At 46.8% G+C, this 19,778-nt stretch overlaps 1 protein-coding gene across 2 annotated transcripts in view; it reads right to left on the bottom strand.

The window, feature by feature from the left end:
* SH3BGR (SH3 domain binding glutamate rich protein) overlaps nt 1-19,778 on the bottom strand; it is a 28,891-nt gene that overhangs the window by 1,613 nt on the left and 7,500 nt on the right. The window contains exons 3-7 of one of the 2 annotated variants that reach the window (XM_090271776.1): nt 19,313-19,393; nt 12,394-12,468; nt 11,447-11,539; nt 6,099-6,128; nt 1,456-1,590 (exon numbers count right to left, since the gene is read on the bottom strand). In XM_090271776.1, the coding sequence (XP_090127902.1) occupies nt 1,489-1,590; nt 6,099-6,128; nt 11,447-11,539; nt 12,394-12,468; nt 19,313-19,393 (381 nt within the window). In that variant the 3' untranslated portion in view covers nt 1,456-1,488. The remainder of the gene's footprint in view (nt 1-1,455; nt 1,591-6,098; nt 6,129-11,446; nt 11,540-12,393; nt 12,469-19,312; nt 19,394-19,778) is intronic. The other variant, XM_090271782.1, reaches the window with a different exon arrangement.

Here is a 19,778-nt window from a genome sequence, read left to right as displayed (position 1 = left end):
AAATAAATGAGCGATGAAATGTTCATGGTGCAGTAACATAGTGTGATGGCTACTCTCACCAGCTCTAATATTTCCTCAAAATGTATTAAGCTCCAAGGTTTTATATTAGCTTTTCATGTCTAAGCGCACGTATGTTATGTGGGAAGGTTCGTGCTATCCAGATTGGTCTCTGGTACACAGAGTGATGTTATTCGTGAGCAGACACCTTACAAAGCACCGGGGACTTCCCTTTTCTTCTCCAAGTGAGCCCTTCGTCCGCCCTTCACAAGACACGCTCAGAGCGCCAGCGCAGACCTTAGGAAGGCCTGCGGGGTGACTGAGGGCTTCCTCCCTCTCTTTCCCCCTCTTCCCCAGCGCCCCTGACTCCCACGGCCCAGAAGTCTTACGTGGGTCACTGAAGGCTATTACGGGAGTCCCATTTTCCCCGTTGCTCCCCCCTGCCCTGCCCTGCCCGCCTCCCCGCTCTCCCACAGTCAATCCCCGCCCTGTTGTCTATGTCTGTGCGTCATTTATAGCATTTTTTTTTAATTCTTAATTTTAATTTCAATGTTAAAAAGAATCCTTATAGCACCAGTCTAAACTGCTGCCTCAAACTCGGTTGCAGGGTCAGGTAATAACAATATATTTACACAGGCATCTGCTCTATGACTTGCAAAACCAGATATTTTTATAGCACTAATGATCTTCAGGTGTTTTCACACATTCCATCTTATCTGCATGGCCCACAATATTTGAGCATTTCCCCCATGTTCTTATAGCTACTGTCATTAGACACTGTCATTACCTTATGAATATATTTAGGTGGCACTTACCAAACTTAAGGATCACACAATTATTTTTCATCATCAATAGAAGTTTAAAACTACAAGGCAGCGAGTGCACTTGTCAGAGATCCCTAAAGTGACGTCACTGTGTTCCACAGTGTGTCTACATGAGTGTTCTGGTTCATATTTAATAAGTGAATATGTCATATCAAGCTCATATCACTAAATATCTAGCAACAATATTTGTCTTTCATGAATGACAGCCAGCTTTGTGGTTTTTTAAAGTTACAACTTATTGCCATCACTCTGGATGTTGACTGTCATTCCCCTACAAACATGGAAGTACACTGATCAGCAGAGGAGTCTATATACTGGAAGGCTGATACAGAACACTGCCTGTGCCTTCACTGCACATAAAAAATGGTCAAGTGGAGAAAGAGGAGAAAATCAGTACAAAACAGGCTCTTCCTCAAAGGTACACTCTCCTAGAATCCACAGGCGTCTGTGCCCTTGTGCCCATGCAGTGGGGCTGACAGTTCACCAGCCCCGTGGCTCCAGGAGGGGACAGCCCCAAGCCTTGAAAGGGGAGACAGATAGATCTGAACTAGAAGCCCCTTCCGCCACCACTGAAATGCGGTATTGAGATTGTATGGTAATAAGCAAGGGTTCAGCCCCGGAATCAGGTGGCTACCTGAAACAGGTGAAGAAATCAACATGGCAAGGCCTAAGAATCTTCTTTTCCTTCTTCTTCTCCTGCTTCTTCTCCTTTTTCAGCTTCCTCTTCCTCGGCTTCGCCTTCCGCTCCCTCCTCGGTTACTTCTCCCGTCTGTAACAAAAATCGCTTTATTATTGGGAAGAGTAAGGATCAGCAGATACAATGAGGAAAGGAGTGTAAAGTCTCCAACTAGAGCTGAGGGCCTCTCACAGGCCCCACCCAACACACACACACCACACACACACCACATACACACCACATACACACCACACACACACCACACACACACACTATATGCACCACACACATACCACACACACACACCACACACACACACTATATGCACCACACACATACCACACACACACACCACACACACCACACACCATGCACACACCACACACACACCACACACACACACCACACATAATGCACACCACAGACTCAACAATAAACATGACAGCTAGCCCGGTAACAGTTTAAATTACATGTTACAGAGGATAAACTTCATTCCTTTTAATTTTATCCCTAATAATTTCAGTGTTTTCTAATTTTTCTTTTAATGTTTTAATTGAACTTTTAAGTCTTATATTTTGAATAGAAGAGTTAAAGTCTTAACTCTTAATTTTGAATACTCTTACTTTCAATCCTTAACCTTTTATCTTGCATCTCTTCTATTTTAGTTCTTATTCTACCTTTATTCATTTAAGACATTTCTTTCTTAAATGCTTTATTTTATTTGAATGCATATGTTCCTTTAATGTTTCTAATTTTAATTCTTTTTTAAGATTTTATTTACTTATTTATTTTTAGAGAGAGGGGAGTGGGGAAAGGAGAAAGAGAGGGAGAGAAACATTGATGTGTGAGAGGAACATCGATCCATTGCCTCTCACACGCCCCTAACTGGGGACCTGGCCCACACCCCAGGCATGTGCCCTGACTGGGAATCGAGCCAGCGAACTTCTGGTTTGCAGGTTGGTGCTCAGTCCACTGAGCCACGCCAGCCGGCGCTAATTTTAGTTCTTTTTTTGTCCTTGGCCATGGGAGGAAGGCTATGCCCCAGACAAGGAGTTGGAGGGTCTCAGGGCTGATGGAGGCAGGCTTCTGGAGGTTCAAAAACACCAGGCGGAACTTCCGGCCAAGATGGAGGCTTAGACGGACGCGCTAGGTCTCCCTCTACAACTAAAGAGGAATACAACTACTTCAAATCAAAGGATAACTAGAAATTCCAGAAAATAAAACTACACGGAAGCCCAACATATGAAGTTATAAACCAGCGGCGCTCTTTGGGCAGGTAGGGGGAGCGAAAGGGGGCGGAGCTGTTTGCGGTCGCACCAGGGACAGCGGCGGGGAGAACAACCCCGGCTGCAGTCGAACCCCGGCAGCTCGCGACCTCAACGCTGGGGAAAGCAGCCACCACATCGCCTTGAACAGTGAGGCCCAGGGGGCGGGAGGACGGATCCCGGTCTCCTAGCGGAATAACTGTGTGAATCCATCTTGGACCCCCGCCCCCAAAGAAAGCGCCACAGGGCTGCGAAATAGGTCGCGGACAGGCACCGGTCGCTGGCTTGTGACGACAAAGCACCACAGCACAACAAGGAGAAAGGCTGCCGAATGGCGCCGGTCGCTGGGTTGTGACGAGTACACAGGCACTGCCCCCGACAGCCGGCCCAAGAAAACAAAACGCATCTGTCAAAATGAGGCAGACAACTATAGAAGTCCCGGTGGCACAGCTCACCAGGCAACAGATGGAGAACCTGACAGATGAACAAATAAGAAACCTGTCAGAGGCTCAGTTCAGGGCCATTGTTATCAGGTGGCTTACAGAATTCACAAAAGATCTGGAAAAAGATGAGAAAGAAGCGAAAAACACTCATAACGAAAGGAACAAAACCACATACGAGACAGATTGTGAGGGAAAAAAATCCAGAGTTCATTTCAACAAACTGGAATATGGAGAAGGAACAAGCAGTCAACCAGTGCAGAGAGAAAAAATGGGAAGCAACGATGAGAGGATCAGAAACCTCTGGGACAGCTATAAAAGGCCCAACATAAGAATCATTGGCTTGCCAGAGAATGAAGAAGACGAACTAGAACTTGAAAAATCGAGTGAAAATATAATAAAGGAGAACTTCCCAAACTTGGGGAAGGAAATAGACTTACAGGTCCAGGAAGCACAGAGAATTCCAAAAAAACTGGACCCAGGGAGAACCACTCCAAGACACATTATAATCAAAATGTCAAAAATTAAAGATAAAGAGAGAATCTTAAAAGCAGCAAGAGAGAAGAAAAGAATCATGTACAAAGGGGTCCCAATTAGACTATCAGCTGACTTCTCAAGGGAGACCCTGCAGGCAAGAAGGGACTGGCAAGAAATAGTCAAAGTAATGAAAATCCAAAACCTACAACCACGAATACTCTATCCAGCGAAATTGTCATTCAGAATAGAAGGGCAGAGAAAGTGTTTCCAGGACAAAATAAAACTGAAAGAGTTCATTAGATCCAAACCACTGTTATATGAGATGTTAAAGGGACTGGTTTAGAAAAAGGAGGATCAAAACTATGAAATCTAAAATGAAAACTGCATCACAAGAAACAACAGGAGCTAGGGAATTGAAACAAAGGCAAACTAAACAGGCAACGAGAGTGGAAAAAGAACTATAGGTACGGGGAACATATTGGGGGGAGGTCAGCAGGGAAGGGGAACAGGGAGAGGGAGGGAGATGATATAGGAATTAGGGATCATGGTAGGAGGGAATGGAATAGACAGAGAGAGGTTGAGAAGAACTATATGCACAACTAATGGACATGGTCTAAAAGGGGGGGACAACTGGAGGGAGGGGGGCCACAAGGTGGAGGGGAGCAGAGGGAAGGGAAATTGGGACAAATGTAATATTATAATCAATAAAACACATTAAAAAAAACAAACAAAAAAAAAACACCAGGCGATTCTCATGCCTACCAGTGGGTGAGAACCACTGTCCTACAACCTCAGCTGGGGAGGCAGATTAAAAATCCTTCCCAAATCAATAATGTTCTCCCTGGATAGAAACTCTGGGACCCTATGGTTTCCTAATGTCACATAGCTTCCAGAAACTTACTGATGAGCTAATGTTTAAAATCCACGGTGTCTAAGGTCCACACCTGCGGTGCTGTCCTCACAGCTGGTGAAGTTGGGGAGACCTGAAATGGCCTAACTACCGGTTCCCCTCGCCCTCTGCTCCCGCAGACGAGGTCTCCTAGCCAAGCAACGCTCCTTATCAAGGGGACCGGGCATGGTATCTGCTTATCCCCAGAAACACACAAACAGGCCAATCACATCCTCCCTGAGAACCAGGGGACACCCCACCCTTTTGATACAACAGAGCCCACCTCCAACCCCCAATTGTTCACCCCAATCCAAGAGCAACCCTGCACGGCGGGCAGTCCTCCTGTGACGCACAAACCACTGTCCAGCTCATCTGTCCGGTGTCGGGGGGTGTGCAGCGGCCGCCCCCATAGCCACAGGGAGACCACGGCCGCCAGCGACACAGACAGGAGGCGATCCTGACAGTGGCAGAGGGCATCGTGCAGGCTGCACAAGCTGCACTATTCAACGGGGCGGGAAGGAAGAACGCAGAGGAAATCTCTGCCTAATGGCCTGCCCCAGCCCGGCCTGGCTTCACTGAAGACGCCTTCCTACAGGGAGCCGGTCCGCGTGGCAGCGGCGAATGCAGCTCAGCCCCGGCCCGGAAACCCGACAGGCGCGAGGCTGCACCCCGGAGCCGGGCCCGCAGATCGGCTTCCCTGCGGGCATCAGGCCTGCATTGAATCTCGGCGGCTTTAAAGCTTGCTTTTGCTAAAGCTCTCTCACCCTAAGGTTGAGAACGACAGGTATTTCGCGTATAACTTGAAGTAACTTCCTAGGGTTTATTCTGAGCTGTTTCAAGGACAGGATGTGGTCAGCTGGCCCATCCTTATCACCCCCCTGCATGCACAACATCCTCTTCTTCTCCATCTGTAAGCTCTCACAATTTAAAGTAACTTTAGTATGATAATCTAACAAGTGCGGCAGGGATTGTCACTCCCGAGTCGGACTGCACAGCCATTCTCGGCGGTGCAGATAGACTCTCAGGAAGCTACGCCATCGTCTCTCGAGACGGACGGCTGCCGACGACGACGACGACGACGAATATGATAATCTATGACTCTCTTGGATGTAATTCCCCGAGAACAGTAATAAAAAGCCTGTCTAGGCCGGGGTCCCGGCGCGCTCTCCCCTAGCGGGTGGTCACTCTGTCCTTTTTCTCCACAGGATTCAGAGTCCATGTGCATTGTTCCCCCTCAGCCACAGCACCACGGACCCCACTGTTCGTGTCCGCGACACCTTCCCACCACCGGAGGCGCAGAAAAAGGTCTGGGCCCAAGCCCTTGTCCTCCAGCCGCCTCACGTGGATGAATCTACCTCTGGCTTATTGTATGTCCCTTCTCGGCAGGTTAAAGTGGGATTTCCTGGGGGCGAGGGTGGCAGCAGCTTCTTTACATCACGATGAACCAAGAGAACGTGGCTAAAGCTACAGTTCTCTCCCTAGAAGAGCCTGTGCTTTTTATAAGCACAACTGTTAGACCTGCTGCTGTACCTCTTCCGTTGCTGTCTCTCCTGCTTCCTCCTTAGGTCCGTAAACCGAAATTAAAGAAGAAACATAAATCAGCATAAATTTGAAAATGAATCTAAAAATATGGCAAACGATAATAAAACACATGTTCATCGAAATGAAAGACTGATTTATTTGATTAAACATAGAACTAGCAAAGATATGATAACTAAGCAATACCTATTTATTTCATGCATTATAAATTCAGGCCCTTGGAAAGCTATGAGATTAAGACACTTTTCTGTCACTCATGTGCCTGCGAAAATATAATCAATTATTAATACTGCTTAATTATATGTTCAATTCTCTCTTTATGTCTAACATGCATTGCAGATCTATGAAGTTACCTAGTACATTCCAGACCATATACGTTAGCGATTGGAAAACTTGAACAAAACGATGTCTTTTCTGTCTTTGTGTCCCTTATAAGTATGCCTTTAATGCAGCTTTGAACCAATAAATAGATCAAACACGCTCCCTCCATCAGAACAAAATGATAATGTTTCTGACCCACGCAGTGTTCACACACTGACTTCTGGGTAAAGAGGAACACTTGCAAGGAACGGGAGGACGAGGCCGTCACAGCGTGAACAGGTCCCCGCTCCGTCAGCACACTGGAACTCCTAGTTTTTCTCAGATCCAAGTAACAGAACCCAGACATAACTGCTAAAAACGCAAGAAAGTGAGAACCCTCCCATCCGTACCCAAATGGCCTCTGATGCCCCTCCTGGGGCCAGAGTCCTACGATGGCTTTCAGGAAGCGAGATGGTGCGGCTCCAAAAGCCTGTTCCTGGGACACCCAGTGCCTCTCTGCCCAGGCAGTGCGCCCGTGGCAGCTGGGACTGAGGAGGGGAAAGCACCCGTGCAGTCACGTGTGTCCCTCACCCAGTTCCTTCTTTGGGCAGATAAAGCCACAGGCCACAGATGTAAGCAATTTGCTGCGGTCACAGAGCAAGCGGGCAACAGAACCACGGCTCCCTTCCAGGCTCTGGGTTCCCCGATCAGCGCCCTTCAGAAGGTGAGTCCCAGAAAAGGCCAAATCACGAAGGCAAGCCGCAGAGGCCCCACCACGCCGCTGCAACCCCCAGCCCAGCCCTGCGTCCTTGGCGAGTTCCGGGACAGCGCTCTCCGGTTTCTGCAGACTGGCGTGGAACATACAGAAGGTGAAAGCCCCGATGCAGCCGGCCAAGGGGATAAACCATTCCCTTGACAAAGCTACAACTTTATGTCGCCCTGCGGCTCTTCTAAGAAAGTTCATCTGGGGAGCCCCGGAAGTGGCCACTCGGCCAGGGAGGCAGGCTGCCGAGGTGGCGTGGGGCCGGGAGGAAGGACAGGTGACAGCTGTGCTGAGGGCCAGGCCGGGCCGGTGAGGACAGGTGGCTGGGGTGACCTGAGGAGGGCAGCTGGCCTCAGAGTGGCTGGGGGTCAGGGGCAAGGCACCACAGGGCGCCAGGCGCAGGGGCTCCTTGAGGACCCCCACCAACGTCTGCCTCCTGAGAAACCACTTCCCTCCCAGCCGGGTTTGGCTAAAGCCGAGTGGGGTGACTTACAGACTGTAATCAGGCTGAGGTCCTAGAAGATTTCAGTGGGGACTAAGGGTTGGCAGAGAACACAACTTAAAACCAATGAAAACCAAACACAAACGGGAACCAGCGTCAATGGTTCCAGGGCTCGGTCACGGCCTCACGATGTCCCCGTGTACAGGTCCTCTGGGAGTGTGCCCAGGCGCTGAGGGAACCTGCTGCTTTCCGCCTTCTCTCCTCAGGCACCATCCATGAGCCCACCCCCACCCCCCCGCCCCGCAGCCCCTCCTCATCCCCTGGGTGGTCATGAAAGCGCCTCTCTACCGTGGGTTGAAGCTAAAGACCAGATCTTCTTCGCCATCAGCCAAGGGTCTTTGCAGCGACCCCCGTCCTGCCTCCCAAAAGCTGCCCCGACCTGTCAGCAAACACGTGGCACACACCCCGGCCGCTGGCATCTAAGAAGCCCGGGGACTTGGAGAGGTGGTCGGGGGAGGGCCACGTCATTAAAGGAGATAACGCTTTCTGTCTCTGTTGGTGATTTTTTCCATCAATATAGCAGTCTTAGGTGAATGTCTCGCCCCAGGAAAAGGGCATCACGGAGTAAGTGTGTGCAATGGCTGAGGTCACAGGGACAAGCCTGTCCCTCAGACACTGACTCAGCAGGATTACCACCTAGCCTGTCCCCGCCAGCTCCTGCGGCATCGGTTCCATCATGCACTTGAAAATGCTTCTTAACATGCAAGTGACAGTTTTTAAAAATGGGGAACACCGAATAAGGTCTGTAGCCTACTTAACAGAGAGGCACCAGTGTCATCCCCCTGGCTTTGCTATCACACTGCAGCCATGTACTGTGTCACCTTTGGGGGGAGCCGGGGGAAGGGCACACGGGACCTGTACTATGTCCCTGTAAGTCCCTGATTATTTTAGAATAAAAGGTTAAACATTCGCATGCCTTTTCATACACAGTGTGGCGGAATACCACGCCATAAATTCTTGTTCTGTTCTCCCTACTACACAAAACTGCGGGGGAAGGGTAGAGTTTCTGCTGTCCCTCCCCACCCTCCGAGAAGATAGCCACGTATCCGTCCTGGGTCTCCGCCCCTAGGGAAGAAATTATAGGCCCTGCTATTCAAAACCCTGGGCTAATCGGCGTGATGAAGCTCGATGGTCTCCCGGAAAACGGGGCTTGGAGCTTCGCGTTTAGACTGGGGGAGGTGGCTTTGCAGAGGTGGTGCTGCCGGGGTCCTACCTGCATGCAGAAGCAGAGCCATGGGCCCCTGGGGCCCTCTGCATGGGACCAACACTCAACAGCTACGACAGGCAGCCGGAAAGCCACGCCACAGCGTGACCAGCATGGACGACGCAGCAGGGCCCTCCCCGCTTCCAGTCACCGCCCGAGACTCAGGATGACTCTGAGACCCTGTGGGGGACAGGGTGTCCGAAACACCTCCCACGGGGCGAACTTCCTGACAGCCACGAGGGGGAGGCACAAGCAGATACAATCACATCTAGAGAAATAAAGGAAGCTGCCACTCCTTGCGCACGAGTCTCGGAACCACATCCAGGCCCGCTGAACCTGTTCTTTCGGTCGCTCATGGGATGCTGGGTAAAGCAGGAAGCCCTGAGAGCGTGACGTTTAAATGCAATGGGCCAGGAGGGAAAGAAATAATGTAAGAATCCATGAAATCGTCTCTAGAAAGTTTTCAACAGAGCCAGAGTTTTTATCTAAAAGCCTTGGCTTTTTCTGGGTCGTTGTGTCCAGAAGAACCTACCAGGATGTGTCTAGTCCTTTGAAAACCAATGTTAAAAAGGGAAAACACTAAGATCCTATTGGCCTTTCTACTTATTGCAAACAAGCCTGGCTAAACCTGGGGGACCTCAGGGAAAGGCGCGATGACAAAGAGCCAGGACTGCAGGCCTAGCCCAGCATCTGGGACAAACCCCAGGACCACAGACTCAGTAAGCACAAAAGGCAACTTCTAAGCATCGGATGGCTTTTGTCTCCTTTTTACCTTTCAATGAATTTTCCTGTGTATTCCAGCCTGAAGCTAATCATGTTATTATGTCACTTTTAATCTGTTTATTGACAAGCCATGGGTTGTTTCTGTTATTTAACTGAATTAAAGGCAGTCGAAGAGCTTGTATCACTTATCAAATGAGAAAAAGTCAGCATCTGTCTTTTTTAGAATAAATATTATTAAAGAGTTAAAAGCGAGTTTGAGAATGTAATGTTAATAGTATCTTCATCTAAAATTAAAAATGTCTTTTACTTAGTCATTTTTTTCCATCCTCGCTCATGTAAAGTAACAAAAATGATTTTTTACGTTCCTATCGGAATTCACAAGGTTATAATTCACTTTGGAGAGGGCTCACAATTTTTAAAAATAGTAACAAAGAGAACCCGTTGGCTGTCATTGAACTAACATGGCCCAGGGGCAGAGAGGCTGAAGCAGATTCTGCCCTTAATGTAGGAGGCAGGTCTGACTGTAAAAACTCGACCTTCCTCTTGGTCTCACAGGAGAAAGGGATTGGGTGTACGTTTTTATCTTTGTCTCTCTGTCTTAAAAGAAGCAACCTGAATCTCGACATAGAAATCAATAATACTGTAAATGCATTAGGGAATTCATGCCAAGTTCAGATTATGAAAACAGATTTTTAAATTACGAGATAATGACATTGTCACTATATCTCATTTAAATTTATTATTTCCGAATTATACAGGCTGCCAAGAAACCCCATTTAACTTCTCGGTCAAACTTAAAGATTTCATCTTTCTTCAAAATAAAAGAAATAACTGCAAAGTCTTAAATTATGAATATTCTGAAATAGCAATCTTCAAATATGAGGAATTTACTGCCTAGTCCCTCCCAGATTTAAACTCCTAAAGACAAAGACAGACAGATGTGCACGCCCCAAACCCCCATCTTCACAGCACGGTTGTCCTTCCTAGTTGCAGTCCATGTGCTGGGAACGGGGGTCCTCTTTGGAATCAATGACTAGATACAAATGTAAACCCTCGGGTTCAATAAACAGTCTTTGCTACAACTGCACCAATGCAGAACCCCACTGAGACTCTCCCGATACCCACAACCCCACCTGTTCAGGCTCCCTCGGCACCTGGGCCCCCCTTACCTGGCTTCCCAGTCACATTCTTAGAATGCTTGGAATAAGTGGTCCATCCGGCCCCCCACTATCTTAGCTTGGTGCCTCTAGAACCAGACTCCTCCCCTCCTCACAGTCCCCCACCCTTTGTCCTGTGGCTCCCGATTGGAACCCCCTTTAGAATTCCATCCCAGGCCTCGGATCAGCTGAGAGCTGCGATTCCCTGATTGGATTTTAATTGATATCAGTTTCCCACCTCCAAGGTCCCCTTTCTATCCTCAGCCCCTACTGGCCTCCCACAAAACACCCTTAGCTCTATGTCCCCCACAGGCAGTTGGGGGATGTATGCTGGGAGTCTGTCATTATCATGACCAAGGAATAAGGTCCCTTGTCTTATAAAGAACGGGAACCCCACCTAACCCTAACAACACAATGACGAGTTACTACAGTCCTGTCCAGACTGCCCCTCGGGGCCTGGGTGCTGGTCCTTCCTCAGATCTCCCTTTAGCCCTGCACCCACCTCTACCAGAGCAATTAACATGTTAGACGCACACGACCTGCTTCCTCCCTGGCCAACCTCCCAGCTCCTTACTTTCATCCTCACTTTTGCGTGCCCGGAAGGATTCCTGGCAGCTGGTAGGAGTTCCGTAAATGTTTGGGGAACGGAACTGAGTCCAACGAAACCGCGGTGAAAAAGCCAACACTCACGTGCTTCTCCTGGGACTCGGTGAGGTTGCCTCCATCTTCCTCATCCTCGTTTCGTGCCTCGTTTTCTCCACTTTCTTCTGCCTTTTCTGTTCCCTGGTCATAAGGGAAACCCACCGTGTCACTCACCTGAGATGAGCTTCCAAGGAGACACCAGACCACGAGTGCCGTGGCTTCCTGACTGGGATGCGCACCGTACAAACAAAGCAAACGCGGGTCCCCTGTTTATTAGGTCGCTTAGCTACTAGAGATGCAGTTTTCAACCTTTGTCATCCATGGCACACATAAACTAATTTATAAAATTCTGTGGCACGCCAAAAACTCTATTTCCTGCCAATCTGATTTTTAAAATCAGGTATAACTTTGATTCATTCACACCAGATGGCAATACTGTGTTGGCTGTTGTCATTTTTTAAATTTGACAACCTAAGGGACAAGAGGTCAGTGCCCCTGACCAAAGAGTCAGGTACTCCATGTTCTAAAGATCCCTGCGTCCCCACAGTGTGCCGCAGCGCACTGGCTGAAAACTGCTGTACTAGAGCATAGAATCGCCACCCATGGAAAATGCTGATAGCAGCTCTTGGTGAAATTCAACACATCTGATTCACGAGCATTGTAAAGTAATAAACTGTCAAATGAGGGGCTGCCATCTACCCATATAAGGCTTATGAGGAGAATGCCAAAGGATTCAGCATGTAAGCAATGTTTGTTTTCTGGTCTTCCTGTGGAAGGGAGGCTTTGTAATTTTAGAGATGTAAAAAGATCAGATAGGTGATAGATAGAGTGAGCTAATGGATGGATGGGTGGATGGATGGATGGATGGACGGAAAGACAGAATGACAGACAGATGATAAAGTGAACAAACAGGCATAGATACAGAAAGATTAGGACCAAGCTGACATTCCGAGGACACTGGTCTGCGCAAGGACAGGTCAAATGCCAACTCTCACCTCTGTGGCGCTCTGTGCCTCTCCCACCACATCGCCGTTGGGAAGGGAAGATTCTTCCTCAGGTGGCTTTGTCACCTGTGTCATATAAATCAAAAATGTTTGAGAATACTTTTGAGGATAATAGCTTGCATTTCAACATCATTAAACTATTCAAGTTATTTGGTCTTTATCCCTTAGTTTATCTTCACAACAACACTGTGACCTAAGTAAGTAGGACGGTCACTACCACTTACACCACAGAGGCAAGAAAACAGAGGCAGAAAATGTCAAATACAAGTCAGAGGCAGGGCTAGGTCTACACCTCCTAGTTTGTGCTCCTTTGACTAATCCAGCTATACATGGGGATTAGGGTGCTTATTATTGGATGATCTGTAGTATCAGTTTTATCATCCCTTGAATATGGAGTTATTTTAAATGGTGTCTATTTATACCTCAAATTTTTATGATGTTTCTCTTTCAGATTGTAATTCTGTGTGTGGGATAAGCATGTAGTCTGTTAAAACATCCCTTTTGAAATTTACGATGGTTTTCTGTGACCAAGTGTATGACAGCTTTGGAAACTGTTTAATAAGTAGAAGAAAAAAATACATTCTATTAAATCTACCTAATATAGTCTTATTCTTGCGTGTGCGCATGTTATGTCCTACACACATCCATTAAATTAAACTTGCTCATTGTGTTTGTGTACACATTCAAAGTAGTGCCTGATACCATTTCCTATGACATAACACCCCGTTTACCTAGCTAATGCCTTTGGCTTTGACTCCCTCTTTACCAGATATTATTAATTCTACTCCAGCTTTCTTTTTGTTTTCTGTAGGCCTGTTGTATTCTCATCCCTTTCTTTCAATTTTTATTGGAATGATGGTTTTGTTGTGCTCTTATAAATAACATAAGGCTCAATCCTTGTTAAAACCCCATCTCATTAACAACACCCATTCCAGAACAGCCATGTGGTTTCCTCAAGAACCCAGTTCACAACAGCCAAGAGGTGAAACCATCCAAAGGCCACCAAAGGACGAATGTAAGCAAAGTATGGGATATCCCCATGATGGAAAGTAGCTCATTGGAGGACTGGAGAGAAACAAGATATTTTTTAAACAAAGAAAGCTTCAGATAAGTACGGAATAATAACGAAAGGTTAGTATATATGTAATTAGAGGGCCTGAAGGAGAGATGAGAAGTCCCCCATCCGTACACAGTATCCTTATAATGTATATTCTCACATGTCCCCTCCTAGATTTTTCTGAGATAGTTTAAAATTCCTGATTTCACAATTACTACAATGTTTTCCTTCTAAAAGTGGTTCTCAACATTAGTATAGCATGTTAAATTCACCAGGGAGCTCCCCACCCCTACCCCAGAGTTTATGTCTTAATTGATCATAGATGCAGCCCTTCCATTTTACAGTTTCGGCAGCGACCCAGGGGATTCCGATGGACAGCCAGGGTGGAGGCTGACTGCCAATATCTCCCCCTCTCCCTGTTCCTCCTAGGGCAGAGCAGCTCACCAGGGCCTGCCCACCCAGTTCACGCTCACCGCTCCGCCCAGGTGACAGGCACCTCTGCGGCCCTCTGCCCGCTGCTGGGACTAAGGGCAGAGTGGAGGTGAGGGAGATGGTTCCACCTGCCAGGCTGCTCCAAATCGAGGCCCAGAGGCCGCTCCTGCATCTGGAACACACCTCCTGGGGCTGTGGAGGGTCCTCAGCGCCATGCCCACCTCAGCAGGTGCTGGGGCCATGGTCTCCTTCTTCAAACCATTTTTGCTCTCCATCTTTCAGGGACTCTTCTATAGTTTCTGGTCCTCACGCGGCACCCTCTCTGGTTTTCCTGCACACTCATGGGACAAGGGGCTGCAGGGGGAGGTGTCAATGTCATCTCCAACCAGAAGGCCCTCCGGCATCTAATTATTTGTTCTGTCTGGAACTCCCGCTATTCACACCTCAGGTCTCCTGTGTCAGACTTCCGGGCTCTTGACTTGCCCTCATGATTCCTATTGCTCTGTGTTTTGGGTTCATGTTTGATGTATTTCCTGTGCTGATCTTCTTGAATGAGAGTGTGAGCCTCGATGATGTCTACGTTCCTTGTGGTTCATCTCGCAGTTGTAAATCAGGAAATTCCAGAACATCTGTTTCTGCTCCAAATTCATGTGTCTCATGGACCTCACCCACGTTTCTCCAAGTTTCCCCTGCTTCTTCCTTCCACGCTCCTTCATTTGAAGGCACCTGAATCATCTGTTCAGTCTGGTCTCCTTCCTTCAGGGGACTGGGAAGTGCTGCACTTATTGAAATAGTTTAGCCATCACTTCAAATGGCTTTCAAGGGGAGCCCACTAACCACCCCAGAAAATGAGTATCGAAACTTTTAATCACACATCAGATGGGTCCAAAAATTGCATTATCCAGATATACTACCTGTGTCTTGGCCACCAGACTTGGAGGCGTCCTCAGAGAGAATCCATCTTCCGCTAGAAGATGCCGCCATGACTCTAAGAAGATCTGAAACCTCCCTGGAGCAATGTCAGTATTGCTGTTGTGCTGCCAGACCCCCCGAGGGGGCTCCCATGAGGACAGCACACTCCCCGGGATGTACAAGTTCTAACACCCCGACAGCATCCTGTAAATGTCCTGCTCTAACATTGTCATGGCTGAACTGATCTCTACCCATCGGGGGGAAATCTCTTTACAGATGCAACTGGGTAGTTTCCATTGGTATCTTAACAATATTCCCTTAAAATAATGTATAAAAGACACTGATCCTAGGGCCCATGGCCCGATATCTGACAATGATGGAATAAGCTATCCACCATGACTTCAGTTACTTGCTTTAAATGTTAACTTGGTCAGGATTTTACTTCTTTCGTTTCAGTCTAGCCAAAAAAATGACATGTTATCAAAAGTTTTGATACTCGGTCTCTGGTATGATTAATGGGCTCTTGTTGAAAGCAATGTTGAGTGATGGCCAAACTATTTCAATAAGTGTAACATATTCTAGGACAGTAGTTTTCAACGGGGGATTCCCATCACGTACTCATATAATTTTATTAATATATAGGTGTCTAGGATCTACTCCAGACCTACCGAATCTCATTACTTGATAGTCTTGATACAACCCTACCATAGATGGTAAGAATTTGCTTAGCATTCACGGCATATTGCACGGTACATATGCTTGATATATTTGCAGTGCAGTATGTCTCTAGGTAATTATATCAACTTTTTTCCTCTATTCATCCATTTTTACAAATAAGACATAATGTTTGCTATCTTCTTTGAAAAGAGCCTTTGTGATGATGTTTGTAGATACTTTATCTAAAACTTTCTTGGATTAACTTTTTATTTTGTTTTGCATGCCACAGAAACCACCAAGTGTTCTTGTCAGATGCATTATTCTTGTTACAATTCTCATCAAGCTTTTCACATATGAAAATTATCAGTAATAAGTTAACCACAGTCATCTTAGGTCTTCTGTCATCCACAGACAGTGTTCTTAGCTTGTTTTACTTTGATGCTTCCCCAGAAGGTTTTGCAATCCTAAGTCAGGATTTCCAGAACTGTGGTTGAGGAGCAGGTGGGTTCATGAGACTACTAGTCTCAGATCTAGTGGGACAAAAATTACCTACACAGGCCCTGGCTGGTGTGGCTCAGTGGACTGAACGTCAGCTGGCGAACCGGAAGGTCAGCAGTTTGATTCCTGGTCAAGGCACATGCCTGGGTTGCAGGCCAGGCCCCCAGCTGGGACATGCAAGAGGAAACCACAATGTTTCTCTCCCTCTCTCTCTCCCTCCCTTCCCCTCTCTCTAAATAAATAAATAATATCTTTTTTAAAAAAAGAAGAATTACCTATACAGGACCGAATGAATTGATGTGGGAGGATAGTAGTTTTTATTTGCAATATTGTTGATGGTATCTTAATGTCCTCTGTCTTTCCTCTGAAGCTTCTTATAAATCAGAACAATGCAGTGGACTCTGGTTTTGTAAGATGAAAGGAAATGTTTGTAAATGATAGTCTCTCTGCCTGGCCCCCTCCAGAATTTAAAATTCTTATTGAATCCTTCCCCCTTTAATGGTAATATAGGTATTTGCCCAGGCTCAGTAAGAATCTGTGCCCCTTACCACCCGGGCATGATTGGACAACCGAGGCCTCCGCTGGAGTGTGGAATCAGCAACGATGCTCACTCAATCAGATGTGACCAGATGCCTGTGAAGAACGAAGGGGGACTTCCCGCAGACAAAGTGTCCTCACAAAGCCCTCTTGGGAAAGCAGGCCTGGCGCTTGGTCTGCCACAGCCCGCCTGAGACCAGGGAAATTTTCTAAAGGTACTAATGCTGCTGCCAGTGCTCACTATCATTTTATAAGCTTATATTTCTACATAATTGTCAGGAGTGTCTATTTTTAGCCTTAGCAAGATTAATTTCCTTGCTGACTTCTCCACAATGTTGTTTACTACAAAAAGGGACTGTGACAAATAACATCATCTCCATAAATCATCAAGTGTGTGTCTTTCCAAAGGATACTTGAAGGACTTTCTCTGTGTGCACACATAAACACCTATAAACCCAAGCAACGCTGATAACACCAAAGGTCTTAGCAGAGGTCCCATCAGCACGCCTTATCAATTCTTCCTCCAAAATAGACCCTAAAATCATCCACTTCTATACAGTTCTATCCCCACCGCCCTAGTCCAAGCCAGTGACATTTCATCTGAATCACTATAGTCACTTGTACCGCTTTCATCCATTCATCCCACAGTAGCCAAAATGAGTTTTAAAGAAAGAAGTAAGATTACTTTACCCGTCTGCCCCAAACCCTGACAGTGTCTGCACTGCCCCTAAGATAGGGTCCAGAGGGCGGCCCACCTGCCACGCTCACCCCCCCCCCCCGTGGTGCCGCCCCCAGCCCCAGCAATGCGGAGGCCCGGCCTTAGGTGTCTCCACGCTCTCTCCTGCCTCGGGGCCTTTACACTCGCCCTTCTCTTTGCCTGCAACACTCTTCCCTCCACCCTCCAAGACACAAGTGTCCTGAGCGTCCCCACCAAGAAATGAACCTTAATACCAAGGCACCACGTCTTCAATGCAATAACTAAACTAACGTGACCCAGTTAACAAACTCCTGTACCAAACTCCAAAACCAAATCTAAAATAAGGTGAAATTGCATGTCACAGCCTTGAGCGCTTTTATAAAACAGCTAATAACGTGTATGAAATAGGTTGCGTTTCAGTTGACCAAAGCCAGAAAGGGATTCCATGGAAAAGGGAGGTGTTTCCTCTTACAGCCCCATAACCCACTGTGGAATCTCCATGTCCCCGCTTGGAGAAGGTGTCGTGCTGGGCCTGCGTGTGTTGGCCGAAGCACTAAGACACCTCGCTGTCACGTTGCCAGCCTCTGAGAGACACATGCCTCTGAGGCAAGCCCATCTCTACAAGGCCGACTTGAGTCGTTTCTCCTACGGTGAGAATTAACTGGGACTCAGCCATCACAGAACTCTTAGAAATGAAGCTGGGCACAAATGAATGAATTAAGAAATAAATGAACCAAACAAATGTGTGCTTCTCTTGTATCTGTGGAGAGTCCTGAACGAGGTTGTTGACAGAGGTGAGGAATGCAGTGGCCACTGCAGAGAGAGGGGCCAGGTGATCGTCATCGGACGATTTCATGCTATTTGTCAGCATAATTCTTTATTTAACTGACATAATTATACATAATCAAAGATGAAACCACACCAGGGCAGTGGGGAATTAATGAAATTTGTCTTGTTCTTGAGTCTAGATCTTACTTTCCCCCCTTTAGCAGCCTAAAAAAGCAGAGTTTAATTTATTTTAAATGGAAAGAATTAAAGTAGGGGCTATCATCGTCATCGGCAGCCGTCCGTCTCGAGAGACGATGGTGTAGCTTCTTAAGAGTCTATCTGCACCGCCGAGAATGGTTGTGCAGTCCGACTCGGGAGTGACACGGTATCTGTCTCCTCCCGTGTTAAATCGACATCTTGCGATGACGCTGGAGTGTCCTCTCCAGTGAAGCTGAAGCTACAGAGCCTGGGCAGGGTGATATGGAGGGTCTGCTGTTGCCCATGCAGCAGACCCCCCCTCTCTTCGCAGCTGAAGGGTCCAAGGGAAAGACGGAGTCAATACAGCTTGGCTTCAGGTGCGCCGCAGGAGTTGCCGGTGTTGACTACAACGTCAAACCGCCTTAGGGACTCCGGCTCCGGATTTTCTGTCGGGGTTTACTCCCTTAGCCTTTCCCCTGAAGAGGTATGCCGCAAGGCAGCGGAGGTTTTTTGGAGTCAGAGTTTTCCTTCTCTGATGTGCCCTGACTGGAAGATCGAACCAGCGACACTTAGCTCGCAGGCCGACGCTCAATCCACTGAGCCAAACCAGCCAGGGGCAATTTTATATATATATATATATATATATATATATACATACACACACACACACACACACACACACAATATAGTTATTTATATAATACAAGTATCAGTCACAATTTAGCTAAATTGAGTAGGGCTATATCATTATAAAATTAACTAATACAAGCTATGTGAGAAGTCAATTCATAACAAACTTTCATAAACACAATCTGGGACCTCATATTTTTACATATTTAATTAGCACACTTAAGATAATTGAATGCAATTATATTTCTTTTTAAAAGGTATTGTAAAACTCTCATTTATTTTATTTTATTTTTATTGTATAACAAAGTATAATGAAGCAAAAATATGCCAAGTGTAGTTACATGTAGTAACATGTGTTACTAAAATCTTTGCATTATCTGTATGCATAAGAATTCATCAGAATAAGGAGTGTATTTAAATCATGTTAATTTAAATATCATCATTTATTAAACAGTTTTGGGTGCTCATTTCTGTTTTCATTTATTAGGACCTGCATTGGGCCCCAGTGGGGTGTTTAAGCCTACCTTTGAGCCAGGCGGGGGAGCCAAACCCAGGAACGAATAAATAATATTCTCTTCTTTTGCAGAAAAGAAAGAGTCAAAATCCTTGAAGCAAAGAAAAAAAAAAAAGTGTTTAAACCCATTGCACACTTGTGAGCCAGGATATTTACCTAAGTTGATCTCTTTTTCATTCATCATTAATTTAAGTTACCCCAGTTGCTCTGCCGCAAATGGCCAATCCCCAAAGTTAAGAATTCTGTGAACTTTACACTTGTTTCCACACCCTTTCAATGTGCCTGCGACGCTGCAGGGAGAACTTTCTCACACCCCCACACACAAATGGTTCATGCTCGGGGACTGCTAACGACACGCAGGCGGATACTCGCAACAAAAGCCTTCTCCAAGAGGTCCACATCTTTTGCTGGTTTCCTTACCTGTTGGCCCTAGCGATCTGGACCTGATCAGCAGAGACTAAAACAACACCGGATTT

This window comes from Furipterus horrens, unplaced genomic scaffold, assembly GCF_987537825.1.
Source record: "Furipterus horrens unplaced genomic scaffold, mFurHor1.1.pri manual_scaffold_1, whole genome shotgun sequence".
NCBI lineage: Eukaryota > Metazoa > Chordata > Mammalia > Chiroptera > Furipteridae > Furipterus > Furipterus horrens.
This window is presented reverse-complemented; position numbering and strand designations above follow the sequence as displayed.